General features: G+C 41.4%; 1 protein-coding gene across 1 annotated transcript; it reads right to left on the bottom strand.

Annotated features, from left to right (window-relative positions):
* Window positions 1–1,557: 1,557 nt before the first annotated feature.
* LOC123760520 (ventral anterior homeobox 2) lies at window positions 1,558–21,836 on the bottom strand. The gene is made up of 4 exons (XM_069337976.1): window positions 21,505–21,836; window positions 15,566–15,745; window positions 3,689–3,876; window positions 1,558–2,773 (listed from the first exon to the last, which is right to left on the bottom strand). The coding sequence occupies exons 2-4, from the start codon at window positions 15,732–15,734 to the stop codon at window positions 2,126–2,128; spliced, it is 1,005 nt and encodes a 334-aa protein (XP_069194077.1). The 5' UTR covers window positions 15,735–15,745; window positions 21,505–21,836; the 3' UTR covers window positions 1,558–2,125.
* Window positions 21,837–25,911: the final 4,075 nt, after the last annotated feature.

Genomic DNA, 25,911 nt, shown 5'->3' with positions numbered 1-25,911 from the left:
AAATTATATTATTTTCATTCCTTAAGCTGCATAGATTATTTTTGATAAATTTAACGTTTGGTTTAATGGATAATTAACGTTAGTAATAATTACAACCTTTTATCTAAATTGATCTTTTATCTAAACTTATAGAAACTATAAGTCGAGCGTACAAAAATGAGCTGTTGTACTCCTCAAAAAAATAAAAGTTTTGTACTATTAATTTGGTAGTTGGAAAAAGAAATTAACAACAAAGCCTAACATTTCCTAAGCTTAGTATAGCACATATCTCTATCAAATTAAGCTAAGATGCCGTATATTAGGCCTACGCTTGCTTATTCAAGGCTGGGATAGGTTAGGTTGTACAGTTTCTCTTCCACTTGTAGGCCGCCGTATGGAGTATTCCAGTGCTACAAACCGTGAACTTTTGAACAAGCAGCTCATTTTGTACCTACAATAAATAGTTAGTATAAGTACTATCATTTTTGGAGGATGGGTCGATTAAGGGAGTGATTATCAAAAGAAGGCATCAACCCTTCTTGGTGCCTTCGAACAATTACAATTCAAACAGGTCGAACAATTAACATCAGCGCTCAGGACCTCGATTGCAATACATGGGAAGCCTCCTGTAGCTTATGCTTCTACGATTATGATAGCAAGTGGGAGGGGGAGAATAGTCAATAAAACTAACATTATTTTAAAACAATATTCAATTATTACTTGGAATAGACTCATACATGTTGAGTATTTTAACACAATGTTAAATATAACCACCTCAAGTTATCCCTTACAAACTATAGCCTCAGACCTTCAGGCACAAGAGATTAACAATAAGGCTTCCTCCTCCGACCACTTCACCGTCTATCTCCAAGCATTAATAATGCATCGCCCCAGACACTACTTCGCTAGGGCCATTAAAGTACCCAAACACCAACACCTCATAAGTTGAAATCCAAAACGAGTGTGCAATAAACTCGCCCTTAACATCAGAGGCTTGTTAGGAGGAGCTCGTAATGAACAGGAGCCCAGGAAAATCTTCCATGCCCTGGCGAGCAATTTTCCAAGTGGCGAGGAACTTAATTGAGCGAAGACTGAAGGGGGTTTAAAGCGCTTTGTTTCCGTGAGATGGTTGATTGTGCGTTGAGAGCGGGTCGTTACGTCTTGAGCGACCAGTACGCCGGCTGGCGGACCCGCGCGACGCCCACACTCCCTCCTTGGATATTGACAAGTGCTTCTGCCATGACCCGGAGCTTAGTTCTTTATTTATAGTTTAGGACAAAATTATAAGGAACTGTGAATACCATAACGCTGAGGAACACACACTCACAATTAGGTGAGCACACACACACACACACACACACACACACACACACACACACACACACACACACACACACACACACACACACACACACACACACACACACACACACACACACACATGCCAATATATGTTTATATTAAATATGCCAATATATGTTTATATTAAATATGCCAATATATGCCATATATTAAATATGCCAAAACTAGAAGACAGAAGAAAAAGAGGTGATATGATCACTACGTCACTACGTACAAAATAGTAACAGGAATTGATAAAATCGACAGGGAAGATTTCCTGAGACCTGGAACTTCAAGAACAAGAGGTCATAGATTTAAACTAGCCAAACACAGATGCCGAAGAAATATAAGAAAATTCACCTTCGCAAATAGAGTGGTAGACGGTTGGAACAAGTTAAGTGAGAAGGTGGTGGAGGCCAAGACCGTCAGTAGTTTCAAAGCGTTATATGGCAAAGAGTGCTGGGAAGACGGGACACCAAGAGCGTAGCTCTCATCCTGTAACTACACTTAGGTAATTACACTTAGGTAATCACACACACACACACACACACACACACACACACACACACACACACACACACACACACACACACACACAACGAATAGAACATTTCAAATTCAAAATCTTACTAATTAGTTTGGGCATTTATTTTGTACTTTACACAAACTTACATTATATCGAAACTTGAAGTGACCATCACCTTTTGATATTAATCATTAAGCCAGTTTGAGACAGCCAGCCATGACCCCTGCTTCCTGCATCACTCACTGCTACAGCTGGACACCACTGTAGTAGGCACTGCTGCTAAGGCAGCCAAGCTGGGTGTGGGCGTGAGAAAGCGTTAGGCTGGAGTGCGAGTGGGTGGAGCTGACGAGGGAAAAGTGGGCGGAAGGCCGAGGGTGCGAGAGTGGTTGGTGGGACGGAGTGGAAGGAGCCCAGCAGAGTTGGTAAGCTCTTGGTAAACGACCTCTCCAGTGGATAAGCTCCGTAGGTGCCAACGTCGAACTTCCCGGAGCCGCCCATGTGGTAGTCCAGGCCGCCGACGGCTAGTGTCTGCAAAGGCGATGGTGGTTTGGCGGTAGGCGGCGGAGAAGGGCAGTCTGACCGCCCCACGTGCTGCTCCTCGCCACCCACGGAAGCTCCAAACCCCCGCCCAGCCGTGGTCGCTGGGCGTGGATCTGGCGTGAGGGCGGCCATGGATGCAGACATCTTGGGCGGGAGCAAGCTGAGGGAGGAGGTGGTGGTGGGTGGGGCGGCTGGCGGGAAAGTAAAAAGGGCGGTGGTGGCAGGCGGCATGACTGGTGGGGTGAGGGGCGGCAGGATTGTGCGGGAAGTGGGTGTGATGGCGGTCGTGGGCGTGAGCGTGGGCGCAAGGCCGGCCGTGGGCGCCTCGTGCTCCCTCTCTCGGTCTCTCTTGTGCTTCGTACGACGGTTCTGGTACCACACCTTCACCTGCAACACCATAAAGCAAAATATAAATGAAAAACGCTAGACCAGGCAGTTACCCGCTATTTGCAACATCATAATGTATCAGGCTGTGTAAGGTGAGGAATCCGTGGTGTGTGTGTGTGTGGTTATCTAAGTGTAACTACAGGTTGAGATATGCTCATGTTTTTCCGCCTTCCCAGCACTCTCTGCCATATCACGGTTATGGCCTCCACCACCTCACCTAACTTGTTCCAAAAGTCTGCCAAAATAAAGTGCTCATTTGTTTCTGCCTCCGCCGGGGATCGAACCCGGGCCCTTAGGACTACGACACCAGAGCGCTGTCCACTCAGCCATCAGGCCCCTAGAGAGAGTGTGTGTGTATGTATACGTGCATGTGCGTTGGGAGCCTGTGTATGTATATGTGTACTCACCTAGATGTGCTTGCAGGGTCGAGCTAGGCTACTAGACCCTCGCTCCCATAGGCCCCACATGAGTGTATATATGAGTGAGGAGCCTGTGTGTGTGTGTTGGAAATCTATGTGAGTCGTTCTATGTGAGTGTCCTCGTCTAAGTATACCTGTGGGTGGAGCTTTTGCTGTGTGCGTGTGTGTGTGTACGTTTTGAGTGCACAAAACGTACACACGTATTTGTAAAAACGTATGTGTATGGCCTAACATATGTTCATAAAAGAGAAATAATATTCATTATTGATATTTTTATAATACGTATAGATAACACTAATTTGCATTAAACAAAATCGCGCATGAGTCGTACCCATGACCAATATCAATATATCAATGCATCCTCCCACCAACCCAGTGAGGCCAGTTCCCCAGACACCCCCACACACACAGCTGCAGTTACTGTCCCTTGAACACACTGCTTAACTCTCACTCGACATTTTCCTGGTGCTCACCAGGCTTTCTCCCTGAGCCTCACCTGTGTCTCGGAGAGGCCAAGCCTAGCCGCAAGGAGCGACCGCTCGCGGCCCACCAGGTACTGGTTGCGGCGGAACTCCCGCTCCAGGGCAGAGAGTTGGTCCCCGCTGAAGGTGGTGCGGGCACGCTTGGGCCGGTCCAGGTCCAGACCTTTAGGGAACACCAGCTCCCTCACCTGCCCGTTGGCGTCTGTAACACAACAAACTGTCAGTGGTAGTCATATATGTGTTCATGTCTATCAAACCATCCTTGAAACTAAGCTACTATGGATGGCATATACACATTATAAACTGTTGTACTTCTTTCCCCCCAAAAAATATTGGAATTTTAAAGAACAACAAAAAAACCGACTAACGATTAATCTGTCCTGTCCTAGATCAAAATATGCAATCTTAGGCCTAACATACACAATTCTAGGTCTATGATTTTTTTTCAGCCCCTCTACAAAATATATTGTTTAAAACGTGGACTTTTGAGCAGCAACAGTTGATATTTTGCACTATCACCCATGGTGACTATGAGTACTGCAGAGGCTAAGTCACAATAATGTGGTTGAACACCAGTAACCCAACACACACACATGTAATGAAAGTGACGACGATTATGTCCATTTTTGGCCCTTATCAGGTGGTAACCGAGTGACAGTGTGGAGGGAGTCATTATATGGAGGTGGAGTGATGGTCACAATAATGTGGTTGAACACCAGTAACCCAACACACACACATGTAATGAAAGTGACGACGATTATGTCCATTTTTGGCCCTTATCAGGTGGTAACCGAGTGACAGTGTGGAGGGAGTCATTATATGGAGGTGGAGTGATGGTGAGTGTGGAGGGATGGTGAGGCGAGGGGTAATTGTGAAGTAAAGCAAGAAGATAAAGTAAGCAGAAATGGAAAGAAGACAAACACGAAATGGAATAAGGGTAAAATAAGATAAGAGAACGAAAAGAGATACACACAGAAGGTATATAAGAGACCAAAGAAGCAAATAGTTAAGTCAGATCACGTAATAGTTAAGTCAGATATATTATATATATTATTTGATCGTCAAATAATAAATAATATATATATATATATATATGTCGTACCTAGTAGCCAGAACTCACTTCTATGCCTACTATGCAAGGCCCGATTTGCCTAATAAGCCAAGTTTTCATGAATTAATATATTTTCTTTATTTTTTTTCTTATGAAATGATAAAGCTACCCATTTCGTTATGTATGAGGTCAATATTTTTTTATTGGAGTTAAAATTAACGTAGATATATGACCGAACCTAACCAACCCTACCTAACCTAACCTAACCTATCTTTATAGGTTAGGTTAGGTTAGGTAGCTGAAAAGGTTAGGTTAGGTTAGGTAGGTTAGGTAGTCGAAAAACAATTAATTCATGAAAACCTGGCTTATTAGCCAAATCGGGCCTTGCGTAGTAGTCATAGAAGTGCGTTCTGGCTACTAGATACGACATATATATATATATATATATATATATATATATATATATATATATATATATATATATATATATATTATTTACTGTACTTTAATTAAGCCAGCAGAGGTCTGTGGCCTGTTAATCAAAGCTTGAATAGTATTATTTAAAATATACCATATTTAAATTCAGTTTTAACAACTTTATTCATAAATGGTTTTACATATAAAATTCAGTTAATTTACATGAAATATTAGCGCTTCATTTACAAAAGATATATTCGTATTAACAGCGTAACATGTAATCATTATAATTGTATACTGTATCTAGATTTAGATATACAAGTTATATCTTTCAATGTTTTACAAAATTAAAAAAAAATCAATCTATGAGACAAGGTTAAGAATATTTCAATATTCCAAACCAAGTTCTCAAGACTTCAGGTGTTATTAGGTTCAATGTTCTTATTGATCATTACTGTTATTCTTCTCTAGACTCATTGTTAAATATTTCTCGATTAATTGCGTTATTGGTCAGTTTATTTCTCGCTTCATTGTCACAATATTTATCAATCTCATCTAGGAATAATATGGCAATAATTTTGTGCAATACATTTTTTTTAATGAATAATTTTTGGCAATTGTAATGTGTGTATTTCTATTATTACACGATATTATCTTTCGATGTTGCATTTATATTATGTATATCAGTCTAAAACGTGATCACCAAAGATACCTTATTTACAAGATGGTATTTTGATCTGTACTCCTTGTATGTTTATTACTTCACACACACACACACGCACGCACGCACACACACACACACACACACACACACACACACACACACACACACACACACACACATACATACACACACACACACACACACACACACACACACACACACACACACACACACATCAATTAGTACAGTCTCGTAAATGGAGAACATATTGACTGTTTAATATTATGTAACAAATGGCCACCATCAAGCAATGGCCCCATTGTGAGAGAGCTTCATGCTACCCACCGCCCGTCAGGGAGGAGATTCAGACGAGTTGGCTAATTTAATCCTCTTCTTCACCTGTAAACCCACACCTCAAGCCTTATTTTGTTAGTTCGGTTATCCTCTTAATATTAGTCACGTTCTTAATTACAGCGAGAGTTGATCCTCTTTGTGCGCTGGACGGGCTCATTAAAGGGTGTTTGATCCTCTTAGCTGATGGGGAGTAGATGTTCGCGGGTCCTCCAGTCGACAAGGATTAGCCGATAGTCATCTGTTTCTCTCCACTGAGGTATGGAAGATGACGCCGAAGGAACATGCTTTCTCAATATGGATTAGCTGAACCGTTAAGCTGTTTTTATTATCATATGTTTTACTAAACAACACCGGGAATAATAACACACACAGGATGTACTCAGATCTCGGTACTTTCTCGTCTTCTCTAGTCAAATGTATTTGAAGCTGTGAAGGATATATTGCTGAAGGTGAATTAGTACATTTGTTTAATGTACAGTAAAAATCTTATATACTATAATGATCTTGATATTGAGTAAAATGTGCAACAATGTAAGCAAACTTGCAGTATATACTAAAATATAGCAAATTGCAAGGTCAAAAGAAGGTTTTAGAAATATAAATAAACTCCAAAAAATACTTCAAACATTGATATATAAATGATCAAAACAGCTTAGTCTTGACAGCTTTGAACATTTGAGCTTAGGTGAAGCTTCCGCAAAATATTGTGTGAGTTATGTAGGTTTAAGTGCAGCCTCATCACAGTTAACTAATTAGTGCACCACCATCAATTAAATAATGAACTACCATCAAATGCTGTACTAAAGTTAATTAAATATAGTTAAACATCCAATTACAAAATTTAAAATGTTGAGATGGTGTATATTGCTGAGGATATATAAACTTGGTAAGAATCACCCCAATAATATTAAAGATTTGTTTATAAATTGTAAATACGCCATTTATTTGTTTACAATACATAATATTTAATTTATTTTTAGTCTCTTAGGTTTGAGTTGACTTGTAATTTGAATTAGATGAAGACTCATTTAAAAGTGCAATCAAAAAATATATATCTAGTTCAAAACCATTCACCAGCTACTCATTAAACCAATTTAGACACGTAATAAAATAGTGTAAAGTAATTTGGTAATATTGTAGGCGAATTTGTGTAGCAATTCGTTAGATCTGCACTATAGTTTATTTACTAAAAATATAAAAAAACAAAAGGAAGAGAGGATATAATTTCTGGAAACGTGAATAGTTAATTTAGATGAAATGTCAAGTAGGATTCATCACAAGGGGGAAAGGAACTTTTTTTAATGTCTCCCATCTTTTAAACATTTATGGTCTTCGCAAACCTCTCTAAACTCCCGTCTGGGTAATAGAGTTCACAAAGCTCTTGTGAGGAGAATATATGCATATGTCAAGACAATGTTTATGGTCATCTTAAACATTAAATATGTTTTACATTACAATCACCTTAGGGCACCAGTTCTAGACTGTTTACGACGCCAGGTTAAAAATTCGATGTCCAAAGAGCTTGGAAAAGGTGGCGGGAAGGAAGAAGAATGCGGAATGGAAATTCTGGAAGAGGATGGAGGTTTGGGAGTGAGGAGACCTCAGGATACATCATGCTTCTGGTCCAAGTGTTAGATCACGCCATCAATATTGAGACACCTTACAACATCCCATGAAACTAATCTCTCATGCCATCTGTGTACCTGGCGAGTCTGCTTGACTAGCCTAGCGGCGCGGGTGCCGTTGGAGGATTAGGTTTGGACGTGAAATTCCTCTCCATGCCTTTGTCTCTCGTGATGGGACGCAGTTTACTTTCACTCATTTTCATTTTAATCTGACATCATGAATTGTTGGATTTTAATTTGGCCCAAATTACATATATATATATATATATATATATATATATATATATATATATATATATATATATATATATATATATATATATATATTCTTTATAATAAAGCAAGGATTGTTAGACTGATGCATCGGTGTGAATAAAATATTAGGGATTTATGAAACAACAATAGCTAAGTAAATGCCATAGTGAAATGACCTGCTAGCAAGCGACATACTACCCTACATCCTCACCCTAACAAGCGCCTGTCAGGCCAACTAGTTATAAAGCTAACAACTACCCCATCCTCCTCTAGGCTCAAGCTAGGTAACCTAAGCCTGTGTAATTACCCGCTGCTGGGACGTTGGCGCCACTGTCGGGCTTTGATTCCTTGCCCCCACTGACGAGTGTATTGAAAGCGTATTCAATACACCATTGCCCATTGTCCATTATCTGTTAAAACCATTAACATTGTGCATAGTTTGAACAGCAGCCCGACCAGCCGGGCAGTTCCCATGAAAGAAAGCAGTATGGTCACCCCTCCGACCCGCTCTCTTGCCCCTATTTCGCATCAATTCAATTGGCTCGTTTATTCATCCTAGATAACCACTTAAGATTAAATCAGAAACACGATTTTTGTGCTAGTGAGGAAGATACCCTTGAGAGGTGAGTAAGGAGAGGCAAGTGGAGGGTAAACTCACTCTTGTGGCGAGAGCTGGCATCGCGGGAGGGCATAAGGCGGCAGATGATACAATAATGGATCCAACCCCCCTGACTGACGCGTCGATGCTCTTTTCTTGACAAGTTTATTTAGCGCATCACCAGTCTCCGCCCACCGTGGCCGCCCCACACCAACATGTCCCACACAGCCCACACCAACATGCCCCCACACAACCCACACCAACATGGCGTCACAATCCACACCAATATGTCGTCACAACCCACACCAACATGCCCACACATCCCACACCAACATGACCCCACATCCCACACCAACATGCCCCCACAGCCCACACCAACATGCCCACACAACCCACACCAACATGTCGTCACAACCCACACCAACATGTCGTCACAACCCACACCAACATGTCGTCACAACCCACACCAACATGTCGTCACAACCCACACCAACATGTTACAACCCACACTAACATGAATCCACAATCCACACCAATATACCTGTAATTGTTACTACGTTACACCGATAGACAGAGCAAGAGAGACATGATAGCGACATACGAGATTCTACAGGGAATCGATAAAGTCGAGAAACAAGCGATGTCAAAATGGGGGAAATAGTGGAACAAGGTAAAACCGATGTTTGTAAACAAATAGCGCACGTTTAATGTTAATGTTGTTACAGCAAACTATATACAGCTTCACCTACACATTAGATGTTTGCAAAGTTATTGCATTAACCCTCCGACAGCTGGAAACGCGTGGCTTATGAGCTGAAGCTCAACCCAGCAAGCCCACGTAGGTGAGTACCCACTCAACCGTAAGAGGGAAGTAACAAAGTTTCCCTGAGAAAGCATTCCTGAGGGTTACTGTTACTTCAGTAACACTGCGAGTGAGGAGGCGGCTGCCAGACCCACGTTACTTCAGTAACACTGCGAGTGAGGAGGCGGCTGCCAGACCCACGTTACTTCAGTAACACTGCGAGTGAGGAGGCGGCTGCCAGACCCACGTTACTTCAGTAACACTGCGAGTGAGGAGGCGGCTGCCAGACCCACGTTACTTCAGTAACACTGCGAGTGAGGAGGCGGCTGCCAGACCCACGTTACTTCAGTAACACTGCGAGTGAGGAGGCGGCTGCCAGACCCACGTTACTTCAGTAACACTGCGAGTGAGGAGGCGGCCAGATCCTGCACTCAGTTTCTTGCGAATGGCTGCTATGATCAGATACAATCATCTGAGTTACATTCAGGAGGACAGCAGTATCAGATTGTATCACCAATGACACGGTTTACTCTCCGATCCGAGAGAGCTTAAGCTGACAGGTGGGCGTCAGTTGCGAGGGGGAGGCACAGAGGACCGTCTTACACCGGAATAAACGGGTAATCGCCTAACATCTACAACACACCTATTCAATCCTTTCATTAACATTTTCGTAACACTCGTCTGAGCCTCATCCTGTACGCGAACAAAAGATATGATAACTGTTATTGTGTTTCACAAGGCCTAGTTGGAGAGGGTGAAAAGGGTGCAGTCTGTGGTAAAATGGTTCCTTTAAACTGTTTTGTGATGCCACTGAGGGAAATGGATGAGGGGGGCGTGGCGAGCTGCCCTGTCTAAACTTGCTCTCATGTTTCAGCTTTGGCCACTTTAGTACCCCCTTCTCCACTAAGACAACCCCCCCCTCACTCTTTGGAAAGAAATGGGACAGCTTACCCCCCTCGTCCCCGAAATTACTCTTGTAAAATTGGCCTTAGTATTTGTCAAATTGGCCTCTAATTGAGCTCCTGAAACCTCCCACTACTGACGACCATTGAGCAAGACGGACCGACCTCGCTCACTGCAGTAAAGACGCTGGAGTCCTCCGACTGCCTGAGATTTTCACCACTATCTCCCCAAGAGGCCCAGCTTGTGAGAGACTTATCCCTTACTTTAAATACCCTTTGCAGTTTGTCCGCGGCCGAGATGGGATTGTGGGACTGTCAAACGATTATATTACAGTGTATTTATCTATTTGTGCGCGGCTCCCTCCACGCTCTCAGAGCCATAAGACGCCCTTGTCCGAAGACATCCATTATGTTTCTCCTTTCCCTTCTTCCAAGGGCATTATCGGTTCATTAAGGCGATAATATGGGAGACAGGGTAGCGCCCAGGGCTCTTGACACAGGGTTCGGACACACCACAACAATGCTTGATGGGACGCCAGCAGCCAGCCTTTCTTGGTCGTACCCACAACCAAAGGGAAAATTGTCTCCGCATTCGTATGAACGCACAAAGGAGGTGAATGGGAGGTTACCCAGTGTATATACAATTAGTTTAAATTTCGTGAGAGGAGAGGAGCGTACTGAACACCCAGACTTACCAGTACCTAGAAATATACGCGCCAGTTTCCAAGGGTTGAGATACACTATTGGATTCTACAGGTACACTTACGTACACTTACGTTACGTACATTAGGGTTATACAAGAGAGCTTAGGTGTGTACGTAATGTATAATAGGATTATACAGGAAAGTTTGTTCATCATCTAGGTGTATTTTGTATGTATCGGGGGGCCTCGTGGCTGGGTGGATAGCGCTTAGAGATCGTAGTCCTAAGAGCTCGGGTTCAATTCCCGGAGACAGCTGCTATGGGCTGCTTCCTGGGGGTGTGTAACTAAAAGGAGGCCTGGTCGAGGACCGGGCCGCGGGGACGCTAAGCCCCGAAATCATCTCAAGATAACCTCTCAAGATAGATCTCTCTCTTTCTCTCTCTCACACACACACACACGCGCGCGCGCGCGCACACACAGAGAAACGCTAGAGAACTGTTACGTTACGAACTAGAGACGTTAGAAAGAACTTTTTCATTGTCAGAGTAGTTAACAGATGGAATGCATTAGGCAGTGATGTGGTGGCGGCTGACTCCATACACAGTTTCAAATGTAGATATGATAGAGCCCAACAGGCTCAGGAATCTGTACACCAATTGATTAACAGTTGAGAGGCGGGACCAAAGAGCCAGAGCTCAACCCCCCCGCAAGCACAACCAGGTGAGTACACACACACACACACCTGCATGACGCGGGTTTGGAGGAACAACCAACAAAAGCTTTTTGATGTCTTCTCTCGAGAGAAGTGTCCAAGAGCCCAGCAAAGCCTCTTGTCCAACACAGAAAAAGGTTCTAAATACAAACTGAGGAGAGGAAGAGCATTGTAGCCTCATAATGTTTTCACACATTTAAACATTTTTCCCGAGAGCTGGAATAAGGTGTTGTGTGGAGGAAAGGAAATAGCCTATTCTGGAAGCACTGAAGTAATCTGTTCTGAAAGTAAGTTAGTACCTTGAACCAGTGAACAAACTGGTTGTTATTCCTATTAACAACTAGTCAGACAACATCCGGTGCCTCGGCAACAGTACACTAAACCAACTCTTGCACGATTCTGACCCACCTGACTGTTTGTTACTCAACATTCCAGCTTTCCTCTCTCCTCCCTTCTATTTTACCATGAAGGACAATATTAATCTTGAACGTCTATTATACATCTATCAAAGGCGGGGTATCTCTCCCTGCTGGTCGTTCCCTCAGTATGTGATACCCAACAGGTCCATCCTGCCAACCATCATAGTGCCCTTAATTGTAGCGTGCAATACAAACTTTTCAGCCGACAGAACCCACCATCAACGAAGGATGCGAACTTCCTCCCATCAAAGAACGATTCCAAAAGTATATACAAACGTTCAGTTCGTATTACGTGGCAATAATTAGTCACTGTGAAAGGGTCTCACCCGGGGGGTCGACTGGGAGCGATGCGTCAATACCTGATCAGGAGATTTTTCCGATCGTCTGACAACCATAGGATCAAACCCTTTGAGGCCCGCCATCGTGGGTGTTATTGGCTCAGATCCTCTTTGTGCCCTCCTCTAAGATGAGAACTCCCACGGTGGGAGTGAGGGGGCGGTGAACGGAGAGAGAGCTGTACCCTGGGAGATGGTGATGAGGGAGAGAACTGTGCTCTGGGAGGCTATATAACATGGGTACAGGCGAAGCAAAAGTACGAAGCGTCGGAGATATGCAGACAGTCCCCGACAAGACCTGCCCCTAGCAAGATGTGTGAAGTACTGCAGTACTCACGGTCACCCAGTACACAATATGTGGGAGGAACAGGAAGAGAGGCGGGTAGATGGGGGTGTCTGTACATCATATTCCACAGTACCCATGGCAAGCGCTTCTGTGTCCCCTCCTCAGCACCTTCACTCAATACCATCTCTGCCTTTTTACATAAAAAGCCACAGCAAATGCAAAGTAGCCTATTATATAGTGCAAGGGCACAGGTGTTACATTAAATATTTTCCTAAATACGTACGACTCCGAGAATGTATAACTATGGAATGAAGCGAGTTAGCTTGACCATCTTCTCTTGAGTTTGAAGTACTCTTGAGACCATCATCGTGAGTTTGAATCATTTAAAATACTTCACACTTTAGGAAATGAAAACCTTAGTAGACACAACTCCAACACCAGAGGGAAGAAAACATGGGCAGAGTAGCGCTAGCAGGAACTTGAACGAAAGAACTTTACGACTGAAATATACAATTTATATGAGATCCAGTCCTGCGTATACTGTCCGTGCATGACACCTCCCATTTAAACATACAAATGAAGAAATGGTCCGTAGATATGTTTGCTATTGAAACGTAGCAACAACAGAAAGATGAGATGTCAAGAGAAACTATATCAGCGTAAGAGTCGTAAATAAATGAAATATATTATATAGTTTTCGATACTAGCTGAGTACAGAGTTTTATATGTAAATATTGATAAGAAAACAAATGAATAGTCAATGCATAAATTCTTAATAATAGTCGAATAGCTGAGTTTCAGTGATAACACTCGACCGTACAAGTGTATCTAAGTTAATCAGGGGAAAGCGCCAAGCCATTACGACTATATAGCACTTGGAAGGGGTCTGGATAAGGATTTGGGATGGGACGGGGGAAAAGGAATGGTGCGCAACCACTTGGACGGTTGGGGATTGAACGCCGACCTGCTGAAGCTGAAACTAGAGTCTGGAGAAAGAAGTAAGCCAAGCCTGTCCCCGTATAACACAATTAAGCTGGCTTTATCCTGTGCACTACCGCACATGGAGCAGCTATTTCCGTGTTATTCTAAAGAGGAGCGTCCACCCAGCGGGGTAAAGAGTAGGGGCGGGTGAGGACATTCTTGTCCAGCCCGTCTCAGGAACCCACAGAGGGCGCAGAGCCACGCCCTCTCACTCACATGCCGCCCACAGAGCAGAGGGCCGCCCTACCACCCACAGATTCAAGCGCCACATTTCCACCCAGATGCCGCCCACAAAGTTAAGCCCTGCCCTGCCCTACCATCTACAAACAGAGCCCAACGCCGCCCACAAACGGAGTCCAGCGCCTCGCCGCCCACAGAGCCGGGCGCCGCTCCACTACCCAGACGCCGCCCGCCACAATAGCAGCGCATCCCTATGTAGAAGTCACACGGGTCCGGCCATTGTTGTTCCAATACCTTATTCTCTGCCCTTGCCTGGCCTCCCCGGGGTAGATGCCAGGCTTCTCAAAGGACATCCTGGCTATATTATGGCTATTATACGATTCGTGGGTATCGTATCAATGGCTGTTTTATGAGGAATGTTTGACGAGTGACCCAAGGATTTTTTCTCTGTAAAGAAATTTCCCGCCTTTACCTCCAGATTTTGGTAAAAAAAAAAGGCACGAGCCGACAGTTGCTTCACAAGCTTCAATAAGTAAAGTAGGCTGAACTTTATTACCGGTCAAAGTGGAATATAATTCACACCCAATAATATATATTTGACACCTAATAATGTGATAATTATATCGTGATTAACGGGAATTGTGGATTACTTGTAGATTTGTATTGAGCACCAACTTCCACTCGGCTGTCATCAAGATGCTCAATTGTTTCAATAGACGCAAAAACCCTTTGGTTATAAGATAGAATGAATTTGGGATATACAATTCGGGTCAAATCTGACCTGAAATTAACTTCATTCTCTCCAAGAAAAAATACATATATCACACGTAAAATTAATTTGTAAATTTTGGTGTTAGTTGGTTGATGATGGTTGGCTTGAGTTGCTTGATGTGTAATGCCTCGCCAATGTCCAATCTTCTATTGTTGCTCTATTTGTCTATTATTTTGGTGTTGTTTGTCGGGATATCTCTGGTGATGATCTGGTTATATGTAAAGACTATATATTCCTTGACAGGGCCTTGATGTTGGTGCATTGTTAGGCGCCGTGAATGGAAGGTTGTTTTCTTGCCTATATACTGAGATTATTGAGGCTGACAGTTCCCAAGTGAGTATCTGAAGGCATAGACAACATTTTGTCTCTTTCAGGGAATTCTGTTTAGTGTCAGGAAAGTTCATGAGCATGTCCGCAGTCTTCTGGCCTTTACAGTATTTTATTAATTAAATCTTCCGGTTGGTGTTGAAAAGTGTACAGTTAATTCCGACTTCATTTTATATATATATATATATATATATATATATATATATATATATATATATATATATATATATATATATATATATATAAATTAGCCGAAAACGCGTTAAGCATTCTCTATTTTTCAAATGTGGTTTTTCCGCATATTAAAAAATATATATGTTTTTCCGCAAGCCACTCCCCGCCACTCCATGGCGGGGAGTGGCTTGGGGGCAGGGAAGGCCAGATGGCAACGGACCAGGTGAGAGAAGTGCCGTGGATAGAGGTGACCAGGTGAGGAGTGACCAGGTGAGGAGTGAGGAGTGACCAGGCAGATGGGTAACAACCCCACAAAGAGTAGACAACAATACATGACAAGTAAGCACTACATCAACGTAAGGTACACTACTGTATACTAGTGGAGCACACTTACCTCTGACTGTTAACGTCTGTACGTAGTCCGGAAGGCTTGGTTTACCCTCGCTGGTGGTGGTGGTGGGCGTGGGCGTGTGGGCGGGCGTGGTAGAGCAGGTCGGCAGTGTCGTGGGCGTGACCTGGGCGGCGCAGTGAGAGGGAGGCGGAGCTGAAGCCGTCGACGACATATCTGAAGAGGCTTAAGAACAAAACATGCTTATATTTTCTGATTTCCTTCGTGTAGCTTGTCCCGCTAATTGTAAATCAGTCACTAAACAATATATATGTGGTAAAAGATGAACTGAAAGGGAGTGCCAGTTGGCTCTATCCACATCCTGTCCTCTCAACTAATAGGTCACTTTTTGTACGTTATGGCAACAAGCCTACCAAATGCCACCAACTATGAAAAGTTAAAAATGTAGTTCGGATCTCCGAACTATAGTTTAATACGGACCTAAAAATAAAAGCAATAGTGCATAAATGCTCGAAATATTTTCAACTTGGTACGAAGATTCACAGCAAAAAACCTTAATAGTAAAAAACACTGTTTAGGATATATATACACCGACAGGTATACCCTGCTTCGCGGCGTATATACGTGCTTGTTGGTCAGCAAGCTATTGTGGTGTCTTTAATAACCCTCCAGAGGCTGATGGTCCTTAAGCCCAACAGCAGACCAAACAAGTGTTATCCTTCGGCTTGATCTGGCCCTTGTGGGACCCCCACTTGGATAATCCGGTACAATCCTGAGCGTCGTATTATGAAACGGACGTAAACTTAACTAAAAGTAATACTGAGAAAAATAAGCAAACTCAATTTGCAGTCTCTCGGAAAGCTTAGAACAAGTGGATACAAGACTGAAATATGCAAATATATGAAAAAGTTTAAGGTTGATATGAATAAGTTGCTGAAAATACAAACCCAAGTTAGAAAAACAAACATTGGATTCAAGTAGGATAAATTTAGCTTTGGATTATTAAATATGCAAACGCTGGCTTGAAAATAAGGATGCAGACCTTATGAAAACAAGCTACAAGGTAACATCATTGTAGCAAACTCACTGGAAAGTTTGAAGCTAGTGTTAAATAAACTTGAGTGGAGAGAGAGAGAAAAATTTTAATGTCATTACTATCTTCTAAGCATAGGCTTTCAGCTGTCTTATCTGATCTTATGTTCTTATCCCAAGGACTCTTTTTTTTAATGTTCTTAGCCCAAGGAATATATATGTTTTAGCCATGTTATTATTTTAATTCATTATATGTTCTTATGATCTTATCCTATTAAATAATTTCGTGTTCTGTACAATTTTACACGCATAAAACATTGCATCATTAATTTACACGAAAAAAAGAGTACAAGCGTTAATATCAACTTATACAAAACTGTGTAAGCATTAATTAGCGTTAATTTATCGCCCAGCACTATGCTCTGAGTTTGATCTCTTTCATACCTACGTACTGGCATTAATATCCACTTATACAAAACTCTACAAACATTTTTTCCATTTAAACAGCACACTGCACACATTGATTAAAGTTATACATCCCCGTAGAAGCATTCATAGTACTTCTAATAAGCATTTATTGTACTTCTAACAAGCATTCATTGTACTTCTAACAAATACAAACATTATTTATTTAAAGTTTTGCTAATGCAGGCGGTCAGTGCGTATATCTGAAGTTGTGTTCGTTTTTATACAAATTTTCTCATGCATTGTGCACAGGGTTTTCGACAGCCAGCAAGGTCCATAATACTAATCATAATAATAATAAAAAGGTCCATAATCATTGTGTATTTAATAGAGCTGCACTTACTTATTAAATTCTATTTCAACTAAATCGAACTTATTACTTTATAATAACAGATTTTATGTAAAACTTTGATTTTGAGTTTATTATACAATGAATCATATATTCCTATTAATATATACAAAATAAACTTAATGTTGGGATTAAATTTGACGAAAGGTCTAATGCATTACAGCGTAATGCATTACATTACAAATATTAATATATTGGTTTTGTGTTGGGCTTACAACCTCTGGGTTATTAAAGCCACTACATCAGCTTATACTGACCAACCAGAAAGTATACTCTAGACCTGTATATAATCCAGGACTTAAGTAAACTCCCAATGTATATACCGAGAATCTGGGTACCCCTTTTGAAACATATATATCGCTATTCAAATATTTCAGTCCATATTCTGACATTATTGTGCCTTACTGAAGACATACTTAACTATCTCACCAATATAAACACTCGGTGAGTTCCAAGACACTAATTTTTTACAATAATTCATCCTTATTTACAGCCTAAAATTAATTGATTTTTACAGGTATTGCATGCCCTCTTGCACTCTCTCTATATACCTATGTTCGAGTCTGTAATATTGACCTAAACCTTCGTCTGTATCTAGAGAAGTCAAGTGACATTTCTTGAGGGTTGATACAGTACCCCTATACACACCAACTCATTTTAAACAATTAAATAAATTTTTTTAATAATCTGCTGGATAAATTTTAATGCAGTCATCAATTTAGCATCGCATTTTGAACTGTCTAATTAACTGATAAACGCAATGCATTTCTCAAGCTCTGGATTGTACCGTACTTATTTTATTATACAGTGATTGTGTATCAACAATCACTTGCCCAATGGAAATTGCAATTTTCATTTAAATGAGTTCACTGTTATTTTTTATTTGAGACCTCTTCCTGATGTCTTTTAACCACAGGTTACCACTTAAGCATATCTTGTAACCACTAAGTCGCTTAAAATAAATTTATTTACGTTTTATTCCTTAAGCTTAATGTGTCTCTATACTTAAGTGTAAGTGATTCTAGAGTAAATCGAAACAGACAAGTCCCGAACACTTAGGTCAAGATAACAATCAGATTACAGAAACATTTCAAACTGTAGAGACCTGCTGTAATTATATATATACTTTGCCCTTGTAAGCACAGATCTGTAGAAATTACGACTGAAATACGGTTGATATGTACCCTGCTTATCGGTGTATATAAGCTCTCAGTTTACTGGGCTATGTTCAAGATCAAAGTATACTTACTGGCTGGTCTGTAGGGTATTGTTGAGGCCTTAATACCCCTCTAGAGGTTGATGTTGCATCTACTTAATCGGGGCCACATTTTACAGGGCGCACATTCTGATACACGGTGAATCTTGCCACATATTGAAATGATTTTCTGTTTATTACAACTTAGAATCTGTATTACATTAACTGCTATATTGTACCTGTGTTATATAAAGGGTTGAATTAAATATGTGACATATATTTCCCTTAATCCTTCCTTTGTGATCTGCACTCTTACATTGTCACAGTGTTTATCATGAGTTAATTTCTTAGTGATTTACACACACAATATTATATTATTGATATATATATATAATATATTATATATATATAATATATTATATATATATATATATGTATATATATATATATATATGTATATATATATATATGTATATATATGTCGTACCTAATAGCCAGAACGCACTTCTCAGCCTACTATGCAAGGCCCGATTTGCCTAATAAGCCAAGTTTTCTTGAATTAATTGTTTTTCGACTACCTAACCTAACCTAACCTAACTTTTTCGGCTACCTAACCTAACCTAACTTTTTCGGCTACCTAACCTAACCTAACCTATACAGATAGGTTAGGTTAGGTTAGGTAGGGTTGGTTAGGTTCGGTCATATATCTACGTTAATTTTAACTCCAATAAAAAAATTTGACCTCATACATAATGAAATGGGTAGCTTTATCATTTCATAAGAAAAAAAATAGAGAAAATATATTAATTCAGGAAAACTTGGCTTATTAGGCAAATCGGGCCTTGCATAGTAGGCCGAGTACGACGTTCTGGCTACTAGGTACAACATATATATATATATATATATATATATATATATATATATATATATATATATATGACAATGTCAGACCACGGAGGAAAAAGAAACAGGAATTTCCTTAAGTACTTTCGTATATTAATACATCTTCAGAAGGAGTATTTATGAATATTTCAGAAGGAGTATGACTCCTTCTGAAGATGTATTAATATACGAAAGTACTTAAGGAAATTCCTGTTTCTTTTTCCTCCGTGGTCTGACATTGTCACATTTTTAATCACGTGTTTATTTTCGTGATATACACATATATATATATATATATATATATATATATATATATATATATATATATATATATATATATATATATAATTTCGTTGAAAACGACAGAAAGTTTTATATTTATGATTCTGGTGCGAATCTTCTCGATATTCCTTATGTTTTTCTTCACTGAAGCTGGAAGTTGAAAAATTAACTCTTCAAAGTTCATTTTTACTTTATATTTAGCTCTGACGCCTAGTGATCTCACCTCACATTCTCAAAGACAAATTCTACTGTGCGTAGCAACTGGTTATATCCTCTTATGCTGAGCTGGTTAGATGTCATTTGGATGAAGGATATTACACGGGGGATATTAATAAGGTATTAAATGTATCAACATTTAGTGTGACATGTTGGCAGCTTATAATTCTTCTGGCTGCTTCCGTTCCTGTTGCAGGGTCATTCAGACCAGCATTCAGTCCAACGCAGGGTCATTCTGCGTTGGTCCGGGGTCTTGAAGTGGGTAGAGTGTAATTGTGTATTAGCCGGTTATTGATTACTGGTCTAGATTTCTTGATATGTAGCGCTTCACTGATGTCTAATTTTCTACTGTCATTGTATCTATAAATTATTTCGGTGTTGCTCGTCAAAATATTCCTGGTGATCGTCTTGTTGTGTGTGGCGATTATATGTTCCTTGAATATGTTGAATTTATATGTTCCCTGTTGTTTGTGCATTGTTAATCATCTAGAGAGGGACGTTGTTGTCTTGCCTTTATATCTGAGTTCCTTGGGGCTGACAATCCCCAAGTGGGCGTGTGATTCACATGCCAATAAAGAACCTCCCACCAGAATATAGCAACACCCATCCCAGTAAAGCAAAATCCACCAAAATATGACAGTACTCACCCCAGCAGAGCACAACTCACAAAGCGAAGATGGTCAAAGTAGTAAACTAATATTATCCGGAACTATCTCTGGATGAACATTCATTATCAGTTCTAACAGCACAGGAGAACCAACATTGAACACTGTTATACAGCGGGGGAGTGAACACTGTTATACACCGGGGGAGTGAACATTGTTATACAGCGGGGGAGTGAACACTGTTATACAGCGGGGGAGTGAACAATGTTATATAACACTGGAGTGAACAATGTTATATAACACTGGAGTGAACAATGTTATATAACACTGGAGTGAACAATGTTATATAACACTGGAGTGAACACTGTTATACAACGCTGGAGTGAACACTTATACAACACTGGAGTGAACACTGTTATACAACGCTGGAGTGAACACTTATACAACACTGGAGTGAACAATGTTATTCAACGCTGGAGTGAACACTGTTACACAAAGAGGGTTTGGACAGCAGCAAATCACCTTAAACACTGCATATTGGTCATAGTACCAAATTACATTACTGTTCTGTTTCCTCTAACTAATTATACCAAATAACTCGATGTTATAACTTGCTCAGGAGATATAAGCCATTGTGAGAAATTTATCCACTCTCAAGATGACGAACATATCACTAAAACAGTAACTAAATTTAATTAAATAAATCAAACTTTTACAGTTAAACAAAGTTACAAAAACCAGTATCATTACAATGTTAAAATTAATCCTAGATCAACAAACCTGCTTCACTCGACCTTAGGCTTTTTCACAGAAATAGCCTAAGCTACTCTATCCCTTTGAGATGTATTTTCCGGTCACAATAGACATGAACTTGAACCAAGAGTTAAGTTTTACGAGAGTAGGGGAAGTAAGTAGTGCGCTTCTAGTCGACACTCGACCATAAAACAACTGAACTAACCTGTCAACGTTTGTGCTTAGTGACTGACTGACGGGCACACTGCTGGTGGGTCGATGGTAGTCAGCCTTGCTGTCTGGTCGACAGACACTCTTGGCTGATCAACAGTGAGACACTCTTAACTGGTCGATAGTGAGACACTATTGACTGATCGACAATGACAAACACTTTTCAGATCGCTTTTCCATACAATCCTGGCCAGGTCGACGGTCTCCTTCACTCCAGGCTGATCGACAGTGACAGACAGACACAGACACACACTGGCTGACAGACAGTCCGTGACAGGCAGGCACGGGCTGAGCAAACAGCGCACAACCTCCTCCGTCGCTGACAGACCCCCCAATGGCCGGCATTAATCCTCTAACAACCTCTTGGGGTCTGGCCAATAGCACTCAACCCTCGCTGCCTATACGGGTACTTAAGGCTCGGTTGCCAGCTTGGGTCTTTGTTGTTATTCCTGGTGGGGGTGGTACCTCTGTGGTATCCTGGTGGGGGGGTGGTATCTCTGTGGTATCCTGGTGGGGGGGGGTGGTACCTCTGTGGTATCCTGGTGGGGGTGGTACCTCTGTGGTATCCTGGTGGGGGGTGGTACGTCTGTGGTATCCTGGTGGGGGTGGTACCTCTGTGGTATCCTGGTGGGGGTGGTACCTCTGTGGTATCCTGGTGGGGGGGGGGTGGTATCTCTGTGGTATCCTGGTGGGGGGGGGGGGTGGTACCTCTGTGGTATCCTGGTGGGGGTGGTACCTCTGTGGTATCCTGGTGGGGGGTGGTACGTCTGTGGTATCCTGGTGGGGGTGGTACCTCTGTGGTATCCTGGTGGGGGGGGTGGTATCTCTGTGGTATCCTGGTGGGGGGGGGGTACCTCTGTGGTATCCTGGTGGGGGTGGTACCTCTGTGGTATCCTGGTGGGGGGTGGTACGTCTGTGGTATCCTGGTGGGGGTGGTACCTCTGTGGTATCCTGGTGGGGGGGGTGGTACCTCTGTGGTATCCTGGTGGGGGGTGGTACGTCTGTGGTATCCTGGTGGGGGTGGTACCTCTGTGATATCCTGGTGGGGGTGGTACCTCTGTGGTATCCTGGTGGGGGGGGGGGTGGTACCTCTGTGGTATCCTGGTGGGGGGTGGTACCTCTGTGGTATCCTGGTGGAGGGTGGTACGTCTATGGTAGCCTCGTGGAGGTGGTACCTCTGTTATATTCTAGTGGAGGTGGTACCTCTGTGGTATCCTGGTGGGGGTGGCACCTCTGTTGTATCCTGGTGTGGGGGAGGTACCTCTGTGGTGTCCTGGTAGAGGGTGGTACCTCTATGGTGTCCTGGTAGAGGGTGGTACCTCTGTGGTATCTTGGTGGGGTGGTACCTCTATGGTGTCCTGGTGGGGGTGGTACCTCTATGGTGTCCTGGTAGAGGGTGGTAACCCTGTGGTATCCTGGTGGGGGGGTGGTACCTCTGTGGTATCCTGGTGGGGGTGGTACCTCTGTGGCATCCTGGTGGGGGGGTGGTACCTCTGTGGTATCCTGGTTGGGGGGTGGTACCTCTATGGTATCCTGGTAGAAGTGGTACCTCTATTGTATCCTGGTATTATATCCTGTATTCTGGAAAATTATATTTTCGAAAAAAATATATATATACATTTTTTTACACTCATAACTATTCAAGAAAAATTCTAATATAATATTTTCAAGACATTGTCGAATATTTAGTCAATATTGTTTACGTTTTCTGCATTAATTAAACATGAATGATGTTAAAATATTGTTGTAAGAAAACGGGGTTGCAGCGAGCGACAGCCAGTGATTGGACAGGTAAGTCATTACGTCATCAACCCCGCAGCCAATGGGAGCGTCGCTACCCAAGCCCGGCCACAGATGGCGGGCCCCAATGCGAGTGATTTCTTGTGTAAAATTGTTTTCATAGCTGTTAGATATACAACGCCGCTAAGGTAACTTTAGAGAGCCTTACAGATAGCTACGAAGCAATGCATTAAATAATATATGGTCTCAGTATAGCGTTAGCGGAGCATGGCATTACAGACAGGCTAAAACAAGTCTTAGTGCGGTGTTAGAGAAGCCTAGCGTCCGATTAGCGGGGTCCAGCAGGGTAATGTTGTTTATTAAAAGACTGAAAAAGAGGACAAGAGGGACCAAAGGTCTCTGGGACCAGCAGGTTTTTTCCTTGTACATCGTCGTTTTCCTTCTCGAGAAGACAATTAAAATAATTTTTTGGTGGTTGGTCACGCACTGTATTACAGTGTATTAACGGTATTTTAAATTTATTTTTTTATAGCAAACTTTTATGCTATTTATTATAGAGTTCCTGGGCCGGAAGGTATATTAACACATTATATGTGTATATATATATATATATATATATATATATATATATATATATATATATATATATATATATATATATATATATATATATATAATGTGATGTATATATGAGAAAATGGGGCACTGGCGAGGAATTTAAGGTCCTCACCTCCATCCACAAATTTAAGGTTCGATTCGACAAAGAATTTGAAAGTTAAAATAGTGACACTGAAACGCAATAGGTACAAGGCTAGTAGGCGGGGCATAAGGAGCTAAACCTGAATTACACGACCACAGCACCACCGTCAAATGGCTACTAAAGTTCAACCCGAATAAATGTAAGGTAATGAAACTAGGCAGTGGAAACAGGAGGCCAGACACAGGATACAGAGTGGGAGATGAAGTCCTTCATAAAACGGACGGAGAGAAAGATCTAGGAGTTGATATCACGCCAAACCTGTCTCCTGAAGCCCACATCTAGAGAATAGCATCTGCGGCGTATGCGAGGCTGGCTAACATCAGAACTGCCTTCAGGAACCTGTGTAAGGAATCATTCAGAACCTTGTATACCACATATATAAGACCAATCCTGGAGTGTGCGGCCCCAGCATGGAGCCCGTACCTTGTCAAGCACACGGTGAAGCTTGAAAAAGTTCAGAGATATGCCACTAGGTTAGTCCCAGAACTAAGAGGCTTGAGTTACGAAGACAGGCTGCGTGAAATACACCTCACGACACTGGAAGACAGAAGAGTAAGGGGAGACATGATCACTACCTACAAAATTCTCAGAGGAATTGACAGGGTAGATAAAGATAGACTGTTAAACACGGGTGGTACGCGAACAAGGGAACACAGGTGGAAACCGAGTACCCAAATGAGCCACAGGGACGTTAGAAAGAACTTTTTCAGTGTCAGAGTAGTTAACAGATGGAATGCATTAGGCAGTGATGTGGTGGAGGCTGACTCCATACACAATTTTAAATGTAGATATAATAGCAATCAGGGAGTAAAAAAAAAACTATTGTAAGGGGGAAGCACTAAGCCATTACGAATACATAGCACCTGGAAGAAACATCAGGATAAGGATTTAGAACAGGACGGAGCTGCATCAAAATTTGACAGTTATACCGTTCAGCGATACACAACGGCTGGCGCGCCGCCACCAGAGGGCGGACTCCTGGGAAGGGAAACTCGCTTACTAAAACTGGAACACAGCGGCGGGCGGGAACCTCTTGGACCATTAACCCATGGGACAATAGCCGGTCTAGCGCTCTGGCGTGCGCTAATTGCTCAACTGCTCATTTAAGCAAACAGATTTAAACACCCCCAGTGCCCTTTTGATATCTTGAAACAATGATCTGTGCAGCGAAGTATATAATTTTCAAATTGCTTAAATGAATTAGGCTATTAATGTAAAGTTACTCATAATACTCATTAGACTCTATATTCATCGTCTCTATTATGTACTACATATTCATCTTACTCATATTAGTAAACTTTCTGCACTAATTAGTTTTTTTCACTCATTATACTCTGTGCTCATTGTTCCCTCTTAACTCATATTTATTTCCAATTCTTAGTCACGCAGTTCATTATATCATTAAATATGTTATGCTCTTCTATTCATTATAGTTCCTGTGCTCATTATACTTCCGTATTGATAATTTTGCTTCCTGCAGTAATTATGCTCGTTATTCTCATCGTATTATTTGAACTTCGCCTTTATTTATTTATTACATATTGAACTCATTATACTCATAAACTCATTTTCTTATTCATTATATTCCATGAGCTTATAATGTTTATTTATTTTTGTACTATTTATGATTCCAGAATGCATTATTCTCACTTAATTTACTATACTCGCTAACTTTGTTTATATATATATATATATATATATATATATATATATATATATATATATATATATATATATATATATATATATATATATATATATATAATATTTACTCGCTAAATCCATTATAATCACTGGTCACATATCATTATCTTTATTGACAAAATTAATATAGAATTTTCCCTGATCGAAGCAAGGAACAATTCTATTAGGTGTTCTTTCAATGAGGGTAATGCTTAGGAT

The sequence above is a fragment of the Procambarus clarkii genome, chromosome 39, assembly GCF_040958095.1.
Source record: "Procambarus clarkii isolate CNS0578487 chromosome 39, FALCON_Pclarkii_2.0, whole genome shotgun sequence".
Classification (NCBI taxonomy): domain Eukaryota; kingdom Metazoa; phylum Arthropoda; class Malacostraca; order Decapoda; family Cambaridae; genus Procambarus; species Procambarus clarkii.
The sequence above is the reverse complement of the archived record's forward strand: the minus strand, read 5'-3'. Positions and strand labels throughout refer to the sequence as shown.